Below are 12,731 nucleotides of genomic sequence, written 5' to 3' on the forward strand. Positions count from 1 at the left end.
TGCGCGCGCGCGCCCGTGTCCCTGAGTGCTATTTTTAGGGTTAGAGAGCCGCGAAGGTGTAAGTGGATCTCATGTCTGCCTTTGCGACCTCATTCCGGGTGGAACAATGAATGTTAAATGGTCCTCTTTAATTTGGAGGTGTTGTGTAGCTGGGCTGCTTCTGTTCTCCTGCTCCCATCATGTTCTCATCTTGTTGGAGTGGAGGTTATGCAATGTGCACCTATGTGTGTTTGGCAAAGAGGCAGCTATAACAGAGGCAGCCTTTAAAGAGGCATGTCTGTGCTTCGCAGGCCTCAGCCAGGAGAAGCCTATAAACTGCGGCCATTTCTTCCAGCGAACTGTCACAACGTTGGACGGGCGCGTTCATCACTTCCACAGAGTGTCATACTGTACGTACGGTACATGCTATTCAGCTGCACCGTCCCTTTGCTCTGCAGCCACATTTAGCTCAAGCTGTCAGGCTGGTTAGCTCCATGTCAGTGCCAAATGGAGGGAGGACTCATGTGGCTCGATTAATATTTTTCTCTCTGAGAGAGCTGTGTAGTACTCAATTGTGGAGACTCCATGGCAATCAATGCTGTGCTCAGAGAAAACTGAAATTACATCAGAGGTATAAGGTTTGAGGCACTTGTTGTGTAATTGATCTTTTTCTTAACAGGATCGGAGCAGGTTTCTCCATTAGAAAGTCAGCGTTATTGGGGGAGAAAACTGGGGGGTCAGTCATTCATCAGCAGCATTTGCATAGTGACCCTGTTCCTCCATCTTCTCTTCATCCTGGTTGATGGGTGATACATCCAATAGGACAGGTTTAAATCAGATGCATTTATTTGATTAACTAATGCTTTTCTCCAAAGCGACTTGTGGTGTCAAGAAACTTAATGATGTACCTGTTCATACAGCTGCGTAACTTTTATAAGAGCACTTTAGGGTGAATGCCTGCTCAAGGATATTGCGGCAGGAGGTGAGAATTGAAGCTGCAACCTTCGAGTCCAGAGGGGGTGGCTCTAACTATTACGTTACCTGCATGATAGTATCATTCAAAAGTCCGAGTACTCTTGGTTTTTCTTTTTTGAGGTATTCAGTAAATAAGTTTGATCATGAGAGTCTTCCCTGGTCTTCTGGGGCAATTCCTAGAGATGTATGACACTTATGGATTGCTATGCTTTGATTTTTTCATTGTCCGGTTTTCCCCATATAAAACTGGACAGGTTGCCCATGTGCACTGAAGCTTTTGGGTGGTGGAAAGGCTCTACATTCATTCATTCATCCATCCATTGTTGTTTACTGCTTGTTTAAAGCAGGCTCTCACTGGTTTGAAAAAGCATATGGCATAAGGTGGAGTACACCACAGATGGAGCACCAGCCCATCAGAGGACATAAATTTTATAAGCTATATAATTACATTTGACATATTTGTTAAAAAAAAAAAGTAGTAAATTTTCCATGACTGAAAAAGATCAAAAAACATTACTCAGTTGATCTTCCATAGCACCTTGCTGAGACTTGAACTAATCACAAATGGTTCCTATTCTGTAATGCATTAAGTTTCTTTTTAATATATATTAAACACTAAACACTTATTTTGCAATTAGTGGAAATGCACCACGGGTTGGTGGTGTTCCCCCCTCAATGTGAAGGGATTTATAGTATGTGTACTAGAACAAAAACAAATTGTTACATGTCCTCTATAATTCTCAATTGGTGCTGCACAGCTAGAGATGGTCTGCATGAGTGGTTGTGATAGCGTTTCATTAAAGCAACACACACTACTGTACAACATGATTTTGATCTTTGGCAATGAAATGCATGTGGTACATGAAACTGCTTTATGTTAGCAATTCCAGCAGGTAACATTTTATACAAAGAAACTGTGTAAAACTTCACGACTATAACTTGGTAACCACGTAGAAGACTGTTTCGGGAATTACCCTCATGTAAAAATGTGATAAACATATGCAATGCGCTAAAAAGGATGAAGACATTGGCCCATACACATGCCCAACCAAATAGTTATCTTTACCAAAAATAGTCATAATACAAGTTGTACTGGAGCACATAAACTAGAAAATATTAAGGACAGCATGTAAAGATCTAGGAGAGGAGGTATTTATGGTTGCTGTTCAGTTGTGTTAGGGGGTGGAGGTGGTTTGCGTAACGTTTAAAGAAATGCTTTTCTCTTGCTTTGCAGTACAGCGAGATCTAAATTCTTTCAGAGAAAGGGGCCAAAACCCTTAGCATCATGCTCCCTGTGCTCGTTATGCATGGTACCAAGTGTTCATGTGCAAAGCTTGCAGGAATTACTTCTTTCCCCAATATCCCCAGTGCAGCAGCGTTTTCCAGTAGCCTGTATTATTTATCCCATGCTTCTAAAAATAAACCCTCTGATGTGTTAGCTCATTATTTAAAGCTCAGTTATTTCAAATCAGCCTGCCTCTCCATGTATCTGTTCTATACATACATTGCATGTAGGAGTTTTGGAGTAAAAAAACATTTAAATGTATTTAGATATTTTCCCTGTTCATCCGCTCACGTCCACCCTTTACTTCGATCCCTCTTCCTTTCCTCCCTCGCACTTTTTCTTTCTCTCTTGCCCTCTCTCACATGTGTACAGAGCTGCACTAATGCGCATGTTCTATGAAAATTCTGGTTCTCTTCTCACCACCTTAAATCCCAAGATGACTTTGAGTCACTTAAAGGCAAAGCTTGGCTGCACCTGTGGACTGATGCTGTTCAGTCTCAGCTCAGGCACAACCCTTGGGACCTGGTCTTCTCCACACTCTCTCAGTGCAGATTGGAACTACAGCCATGCACATGAGGGGTTCCATCTCACTTGCAAGGGGTTTCTAGGAGACAGCAGCCACCCACTCAGCAGAATGTGTTTCTGCCATCACCATTTCACACAACATGCCACTATACATCTTTCGAAGTCACCCGTTCCCTTGGTTGGAGGGTCCCTCCCACTGGCTCTAATCATGGATCATCAGACGGTCACTTTTTTGTGCCGTCTGTTGAGGAATCCCAGTTATGTAGTCATCTGCTTCAATCATCTGTCCATTCTGAATTAATTTCATGAATTTTAGTGAGAGGCTCATCCTTGGCTTTGGGGTGTATTTCACTGTCACATCCCCACAAGATTCATGGATAAGTGGCTACTTTTATTTCCCTCTCTTTTCGGGCCAGATTTGGAAGCTTACTGCCATCGCCATGCATTACTCAACGGAGCACGGCTCCATCGGCGCTCTTGGTACGGAGGACCAAGGCACCTTATGTAACAGCGGCAAAGGTGGGCCTCTCTCCTCGATTCCCACTCCTGGCTGGTTGTGGGTGAGTCACCCACTCCGGCGTGGCCGGGGGGAGCTGGTCTCTACCACCCACAGTGCCCAAGCTTCAGCTTCACTCCTGCGCTCCACTGCATCCATTGCGCTCTCCGGCCCCATTCTTTGCATGCTGGCGGAGCGTTACATGGGCAGAGGGTTACAGCTCACAGCTTTGCAGAGCTGTGCAGCACACATTTACATTTTACATTTACTTATTTAGCTGATGCTTTTCTCCAAAGTGACTTACACTGTTAAGCTATTTACCATTATTTGCTCAATTATACAGCTGGACAGTTATACTGGAGCAGTTTGGGGTAAGTACCTTGCTCAAAGGTGCTACAGCAGGAGGCGGGATTTGAACCTGTGTGCTTCATAAGCAAGGTGGCAGCTTAAAAAATCCCCCACCCGCATAACCCATTTTACATAGCTGTCTGTATTGATGAATGTGAGGTTGATCTGCCAGTTCTGTCAGTTAGTAAAATGAGTAGTACAAGTGCAGTAATTTTCTTTGTGGAACATTTCATTGTCATTTCATAGTGAGGGTTTGTCAGCCTTTGACCAAAGAAGTTAATTACTAATTATCCCGATCAAATGTCATCTTTTCAAACGGCTGAATAATTGAACTGATCAGGACAATTAGCAAGCCTCACAGATGGATAGCTTTTTGACAACAACTTTGCCTTTTGATAATACATCTGCTTCTTTAAGGATCCACTTCTGTCTTAATTAAAAATCTATCTCTTTTCTTTAGAAATGGCTGTAGGCACAACCTTCCCCCTCAGTGACAAACAAAAAGAGGTTTCCATAGCAACACCACACAGCTTAAAGACACAAAAGGCAAATTTCAGCAGCTCTCTCGAAATGACATCCCCTGGGACCAAGCACTGAAGGGGTTAACTGTCACATCTCCTTCAGTCACTAGTGAGAAGCAACAGATTCACAATTGAGGCCAATACATTAATTTGAATTTTTTTTTTATTATTATTATTTGCTGTTTTACTGGTTGAACAGAGTCCAATAATCAAGGCCACTGGCCAAGGCTGAGTCCAAGGCGGTCATCCGTTATGCTGACCCTTTCTTTGGCAGTATGTCACCACACACCTTGTACGAACTACAGGAGGCTGACCCCGGCGCAGGGAAGTGCAATTCCCGAAAGGCTCCTTGTAACGGCACTGCTGTCCAAGTGGGACAGGGGAACATTGTGTGTCAGCAGACAGCCAGCGCCACCTGTTGATCCGCAGCACAGTGCCTACGGTGTCCGCAGCTTTGGCCTGCGAGAGCAGGTCGGCGGTCCTTGCAGACACCGCGCAGCACCTCCCACAGTCAGCAGGCATTCTTAGAAACATTTGAGTTATGTCCCAAAATTGTCGAGAAATCTCACACATTCTGAACACGTCCAGAGCCCCAACAGAAACGGTAAGAAATGCAACGTGTGTATGTGTGCATTTTCTCCATTACCTAAGGAATGGCTGCCTTGGGGGAAAAGTTCCCCAGTTACAGTTACATCTACACATGTTGTACCTACAGCTGTTTCATACCTTAGTGAAAGTGTGATTACAGCTCTGGATGTGTGTGTGTGTGTGTGTGTACTTACAGTAGCTGTGCTTCATGTGCCAGGTGTGCTGGGATTCTTTCCCCTTCTCACTTATGAGTTGATACGCTGCTCGGATCCCAACAGTTAGTGATAGTTTAAAATTGTGCCAGTGTGTTGTTGACATCCAGGAAGTAATAAATGTGTTTCCAAGATGACGCCCTACGTATTTCTTGGCGTTGTTTTGTTTTACTGTAGCAGTTTTGTTCAACAGCATAAATACTGAGCCTTTTCCAGGACTAGAACTGGTAACCTTCAGGTTACAAGACTTTGTCATGTGTCTTTTACAAAGAAGAAAGGAGCTGCTGAATCTAGAGATGCTGGGTGTCATGAATATTTAAGATTTTTATAGTTATACAGTCTTCCCTCACCTTATTAAGGTAATATGTTCCTCAGATAACCTTCCTAAGGTGAATTCTCATAGCTTTAATAATTAATTACCATTAGTTTTAATGGTTACAAAAATATTCACAGCCGAGCCCCAAACCAACACTTATTTATGCTGAAATATCACCAAATCCCATGGAAACTGACAGTTATTTCAATAGTTAATGCTAGTTATCATAATGCGACGCGCTAGTTGCCCTTTACTCCGTAATACTGTACGGTTGCCTACCTGTGCTCCTTTGACTCTTTCATAGTTGTTATGTTTTTCACACTCAAAGCGTGGGTTTCCTCTGGGTGTTCCGCTTTCCTCCATAGTAAAAGTCTTGTGTTGCAGATGAACTGGTGACTCTAATTTGCACTTTATGTGTGTGTGTATTACATTGTTCTGGGTGGATTGATAGTGGAGAGTTTAGTGCACTACATAAAGCACCTTTGATAAACTGTGTGTTTCTTTGGAGAAAAGCATTCCTTAAATGAACAAATCCAAAAGTCCTGTGCCACTCAGCTGTCAGGAGGTGTGCAAAATCGACATTTGGTCCTCATACGTGCCAATAAGTGCCTCATAAGACGAAGTAAGTGGTATTAAATGAAACCCCTCTTAAAGTCGAATTCTCATAACTCGGATGTATCTCGGGGAATGAGTGTATGTGCTTTTTCCTTTAAATACTAAATGAACCAAGAAAATGTATTTTTTTATTTTAGGTATTAATTTCGTAATACTAATTCTGCATTCATTAAATTATATCAAGTCAAGTAATCTATTTAATTTTTTGTAATAACATGCAAAAAATTATATATCCATAAAAACAAGTGATTCACAGAAGAAATTACCAGTGTGTCATTCCGGAGAATTAGAAAGGGTTTACTGGCTTCCTGATGCAGTTTATCTCATGGTAAATCGAGCTGTAAACCCTCTTACACGGTAAAGTCTTTTTTTTTTTTTTTTAAAAAAAAAGAAGCGCTTTAGTCTCTGAATGGTCTCTGTGTTCAAGGGAATGTTTTTGGAAACCTCCTTCAAAACGGTCAGTATCTCAGGTTGAAGGCAATGATTTTGAAGGGTCAGTATTGTACGTAAGAATTTACAGTCATTGCTTTTAATTTCCAGCCATTAAGTACAGTAGTGCTCCAGGTGTGCAGAGCACAGGCCCTGCTTCTATTTCACACTTGTGCTTGATGAATGGTGACCCCTGGTGCGCTCGGCTTAGCGCAGCCTTCCCTCTCCCTGCCGGGCGAAGGCCTCCGTTCACTTATTAAAGACATGTGTCAACAACCCTGGTGTCCGACAGATTGCGGCCAGGGGGTGTGAAACGTTGTCTATCGCCCCCCTGTGGACTGCAGCATGACAGCACTTTGAGAGCCTTTGTCACAGAGGTGGGAGGAGGGAGCTCTCGATTTCACGTGGCCAGTTGTGATATGCAGATTCTGTGTTTAAGAATTGAGGAAAACAAACCATGGTTCACAAAAAATAAACGAGAATGTTCGTCTCTCAGAAAAGACCTTTTTTTGTTTTCCCAACTTTCCTTCATGTTTAGATCTGTTTGAATGTAGTGAAGCTGAAATGATTTACTGTAATAAAATGAGTTATTGTGAAATTCCAACGACAGTAGCAAACAAATGTTTGTGGCTTTGCGTACCTGTGCATGCGGGATTTTGACAGCTTCCTTCTGAAGGTCTGCGCTGCTGAATGGTGAATATCCTAAAGATACCTCATTGTATTTAAACTACATGCAGTTGAATCATTAAATCTTCAAATGCTTGCTATGAATGGTTGCCAAGGAATTTATGTGGTATAGTGTAAATGCTATTTTATCCATGTACAGCGTGCATAAAATCTCACTTGCGGCCTTGATTTCTTTCTTGTAGGTGGCAATTATTGCAGGAAACTTTGAGCTGGCTGAATTGATTAAGAACCACAAAGAAACGGACGTAGGTAAGTCATAGTCATCAGCTGTGCTTTTCACCTACGGCCACTGTGTTTGGCCACGACACTCTTGATGCAGCACTACTCGTGTGCTGCATGAAACTTCTTTTATTTTGTGTCTAATTAGACCAGTAACAAATGGCACCATCGAGCATTGCGGGAACAGTGTCGTTCAGGCCACTCGTCTGAGTTACTTACTTGGCGCGAATGCTGTGATTGAGGAGGTGTCTCTGGAGGTCAGTTTCTCTCCCTTCATTTTAAGACCGAGAACATTAATGTGATTCCCCCCCCACTTCTTTGTGCTGAGAGGTGGGTGCCAATCTGCTGGGATTTATGTGTGTTCTGTGCTGCCGGGTCAATCCAAAATCCTGCAGGTAAAATTCTGCCTGGATTGAGATTGCTTAGAGGGTAAGGCCAAGGTAGGGGGAAAGTAATGCCTGCCCCTTCGGAGGAAACAGCCTGACCGGTGCTTTGCCAGTGTGTGCTTTGTGACTAATAATCTAAATTTGCCACCATGGGTTCAAGCTCCAATTGTTTTTAATTAAACTGCTTCCTGAAGAGGGAAAAGGTTAAGCAGGAAGGATTAGAGTACCCAGACAAAAAATAAAAAATAAAAAAAATAAAAAATAATCCGCAATTGTTTCCCAGCACTCCACAGCTGTGCCGCACTGAATGAAAATCGCTATAGGATTAGTGAACATCTGCTTATCGTCAGCTAGCGTGGACGCCACAGAATGGGGCAAGGTGGACCGCGCCAGCTCTAAGCCAGCAGTGCCGGTTCACCAGCCCGAGGTGGCTGAGGTATGGGCACCTTACACAGTGGAGGCCTGCCTGCTCCAGCAGCCTCCTTGGGGATAATTTCGCCATTTTATTTTTCTCACCGCACCCCTTCAGTTGACTCTCCCTCTTCTGTGATGGGACACACTCCTGAGCGGATTGTCAGCTATGGGTTGTGCGCGATCCACAGCAAAAAAAGGTTGGTTCTCTCCCCAGTGCCTTATTTGGGGGACTCTGGGGCTCATGGTACATATGTGTGAGCGGTACTGGTGATGGCACTGGAGGCTCGGTCTTTGCAAAGCGGATGCAGAAACTGTGTGTGTGTGTGTGTGTGTGTGTGTGTGTGTGTGTGTGTGTGTGTGTGTGTGTGTGTGTGTGTGTGTGTGGGGTGGGGGGTGGGGGGTGGTGGTGAAGTCCCAGTTCCCAATCAGGTCCTGCGTATGCCGTAATTGGAGTTTCCTGTAAGAGCATTAGCTGGAGGTGTTAAGTCTTCCCCAGTGCTGATTCTCATTAACTGTCACAAGGAAGAGGCTCCAATTATTTTATTGCATGTTCATTCCATCAAGTCATGCTGAAATGTTATTATAGTTGCCAAATATAATATACTGCTGAAAGCTCTAGTTCAAATATAGTTCTGAAATACATTTTAGGCAGAATTGATTAGATTTCATTAATTGGTTTTAATGGGGTTATTTAATGGGATTTAGATAGGCTTAAAGGGAGTGGATTATATCCTTTTGCCATTTCTTGAAATTGCTGATTTTTGGTATTTTCTTCAGTCTACAATATCTGTTGTAATACCAAACTTTGCTTATCATAAAATCAGGCTTCATTCAATTGTCCTGTTGTGTGAAACAGGAAATTACAAAGGTGAAAATTAAATGTGAATTAATATGCAAAAATAACACAATATTGCCGATCCAATTAAATATATACAGTACATATATAAAATATAGTACAGAATATATAATACAGAATTGCTGATATTGCTGTGTTTTAGATGTCTGATATACAGCATTTTTAATACTGATGAGAATGTTCTTTGGCTCCCTTTTCAGGAGACATCATTCTTTTTGCACTCACTCTATACATTTCATAATTTACATCCGACACTGGCTCTCAAGTAAGCTCTCAAGCTGACCTACATTCTGTGTATAATGAGCATCATAAGACCGGAGATTCGCAGTGGGCACGTGCACAAGTGTGAACACGTGCTCACAAAACATAAAACACACTCTCACACTCACTCACACACATCTGGACGTGTCTAGAGGCTCAAGACAACACGAAGAACATGATCGATGTTCACGTTTCACATCTGCGAGGAAACATGCCTCATGTCCAAACAGTGTGAACTAATGGATAGAGAATTAGAGGGCCTTTCAACACCATAGCACATTCTGTTTGATCCTTGAACACGCAAAATGAAAGGTGCCTCCAGAAGGAGCCAAAATGCTGTGAAGGTTTAAAATGGCCTCTCAGTGCTGCTGTCATCATTTTTCTTCATCATTTTCAAGCTGTCTCCTCATGTCTCCTGTTCCCTTCACGCCAAGCCCGATGCATTGGGAGGTGTAAAATGTATGCTCGGTGTTGTGAGGGCTTGCAATCTTGAAAGTGTCAGGATTCTTCTGAAAATTGCACCGGAGTGAAACTGACAAAGAACCGCAGCATGACGTTTTATTGCAGCATCTCAGTAGCTGAGGTAACCTTGTGGGCTCGACCATTTGACCACACTGATGGCTATTTCACCTGATATATCTAAATAAGTGTTGTATCTGAAGACATACTTCAGTGTGTTCTAGCAAAGAAGGAGATTTCGTGAACAGCTGGATTTAACTCACTTATTCACCCACTATCAGTGACTAGGTGGTCCAGAGAATATCCCAGAAGCACAGGGCACTAAGCTATAGATGAAACATCAGTCCATTGCAGCAGTGGATTTCAAATATTAGCAATGAGCTTTTCTCTCAAATCCTTGTAATCTGTGGAATTTACTGCTTTTGCAGTCATATAAGACAAAACCATAACTAGATCATCTCCTAATTTAATAATGTGATCATTAGTCTTTAAAAATTTCTGAGCATGCTACTTCTGCGTAATTTTTACCCTCTGCCTCTGAAAAGTTTACTGTACAAGATTGCTGCTCTTAGTTTACAGATCATGCTCCCTAGGCAAGTATGTAAATCATTGCTGCCTTTAACAGCACCCAGTGGTTACCATGGCGTCCAGATTCATGTGATAATTGGTTGGAGGAATCAGAAATCTGGCTGATGCCTGATTGGAAATCTAGGGAAGGGAAGTGGATTTTCGAAACAGATTTTTTTCCTCATTCATATGAAATGGTGATCTTCCTCTCTGGCAGCCAGAAGCTTTCCAGATGTTGACATCCAACCAATACGTGTGTTATTGTTATAAACTAGAAGAGCCACACAATATTCCAGGTTTCTCTTTTCTGCATGTGCTCACAATTGTGTCTTTTATGGAAGATAACTTTGTTGAAGATGATTTCATAAAGTGGATAGTATCAGACCATAACTTGGACCAGCTTCAAGTCAAGAGGAGCACTAAGGGAACAGAGCTACCGTTGTGAAGCAGGCTTGGTGTCAGCAATGTGCTCAACGGCCACTGGATTGTGTTGTACCCCCAAGAAGGATGTCACCACATTATTATACAAGAGAAGTCACTCCTCCTCTCTTTAGTTCAGTTGTCAGGGTAATGGTGTGGATTATCCAGGGACCCTCAGTGCTTTGCTGTTGTGTAATGACCTGAGGCCCAGACAGTCCGATTGCCAGGAGCCCGGCCCGCTACATGGCCTCGCGAGGTTCTCCCTAGACAGCTGTGGTGTCAACTCAGAGTCCCAAAGCTTAGCCTAATCCCCCGCACTATACACGACATTCCCTTAATCCCCTTGTACAAAGTTTGGGTTAAAGAGAGAAATATCGGAAGGGTGTGCAGTTTGATTGCAACCCTGTGCACACTGTGGCTCTGTATGTACATTTACATACAGGTGGAGATCTGCAAGACAACACTGGATCCCCCTCTACTGTCCGACACCTCGGCACCTATGCCTTGCCATTCTTTGTCAGAGCATCTCCATTAAGCAGTGAATTATTTCTTAGAGACCTTTGGAAAAAAAAAAAAACTATCATATCTGTCCTAATTTTGTCGTCGTGTTTTATGTGGATGAAACTGGATGAAAAGGGGGAGGGAAGCTGCCGTTGTGTTTGTCTTGAGACGTGTCAGTGAAGCTCAATTTTAGCATGGGAGGAAAACAACAGGTGTGAAACAGCAGTTTAAATGCACTCAACTTCCCTCTCCATTATAAGCACTTTAGGAAGACTGACAGCTCCCCATTAAAATATATGCCTTGAGTCTTGAGTAATCCCTGGTGAATAAAATCCAAGTGTCGCCTTATTCTGTTATGTTGACCTGGAAAGCTACCAGCACTGGTGGATATCCGGGGAGAGCGAATAGGTCTCTCGAACCTACAAGAAAGTGTCCGTGACATGGCCTCTTATCACAGCTAAAGACGTTTTAGTTAAGGGACTGCTTATATTTCCACTATGAGGCAACAGAACTGTGATTTTCAAAAGAAAATAGAGATGCTTCATAATTAAATAATAATTATTTAAATAAGTAATAATTGAATTACTGAGGAAGGTAATGTAAGTCTGAGGTGTAGCATTGTATGCCATATCGTGAACCAGTTCTGTTGCTTTTATGCTGCTCTGGTCTGTTACTTATTTATCAGTTACATGACAATTTACATAACAATTCAGTATTTTATGTTTTTAATTCAGTAAGCTTTAACATTTTACTCTTTCATTCTTTGGCCTAAGGATAATTATTTTATTTTTACTTTTACCATGATGCATTTACTAATGGAAAGAAATTCATATTAATTTTAAAATCTTAATGCACTTTTCTAGATAGTGCTACATTGCTAATTCATAACATAATATGAATTACATAATAAATAATCCAATGCTTACAGGTATTTGTGAACCACTCTGGCAGCTTCCACACAGGACAGTGTGCTTGCCAGCTGCTGAGTGGTTATCCCAGCAAGCGCGTAATGGAATGTGCAAGATACCGTCTAGATGATTTCAGTATGTTACTTAAATAATTCTAAAGGAAATGCATCATATTTTAGCAAATGAATGAAGAGAAGGTGAATGTCTCTCTCAAAAATAGAGATTTTGTAGTCTAATGCCTGTGTGACACACATGTGTAAGTGGTTTGATAATGACAACGGCTAGAAATAAATGCTGTGCATAATTCATTGAACAATGCCTAGATACTACTGCCTTGCTAGTAAACTTCAAAGTTCTCAGAATCAAAGGCACTTTGGCAATACATGTGGCAGCATTCTAATATTGCCTACCGTTTGTAAAATTGCAAACAGGAATGGACTGTTAGTCTGCAAGTTTCGTTTAGTGCAAATCTTGTGTTTAATAAGTATTGATTTGATGAAGGTGACATTGCTTCTGTGTGTAGCAGGTCCTCTGAGGGCTGAGGCAGGCTGATCGTCTGAATGCAGCTCTTGTAATTACGGGAAAACAAACGGCTCTCCATCCACTGTCTGTCCACTCCCTGTCCACTGTCCATTCACTCAGTTCACTGTCCACTCCCCACCCACTGTCCATCCACTCTCCATCCACTGTCCATCTACTCCACATCCGCTGTCCATCCACTCTCAGTTCATTGTTTGTCCACTCCCCATTCACTGTCTATCCAC

At 42.3% G+C, this 12,731-nt stretch overlaps 1 protein-coding gene across 4 annotated transcripts in view; it reads left to right on the forward strand.

Moving 5' to 3' along the window:
- The window catches only part of shank2b (SH3 and multiple ankyrin repeat domains 2b), a 157,879-nt gene that overhangs the window by 63,114 nt on the left and 82,034 nt on the right, over positions 1 to 12,731 (forward strand). For all 4 annotated transcript variants that reach the window (XM_029256178.1, XM_029256179.1, XM_029256180.1 and 1 more), the window contains one exon: positions 7,159 to 7,225. In XM_029256178.1, coding sequence (XP_029112011.1) covers positions 7,159 to 7,225 — 67 coding nt within the window. The remainder of the gene's footprint in view (positions 1 to 7,158; positions 7,226 to 12,731) is intronic.

This window comes from Scleropages formosus, chromosome 11 (genome assembly GCF_900964775.1).
Source record: "Scleropages formosus chromosome 11, fSclFor1.1, whole genome shotgun sequence".
Lineage (NCBI taxonomy): Eukaryota > Metazoa > Chordata > Actinopteri > Osteoglossiformes > Osteoglossidae > Scleropages > Scleropages formosus.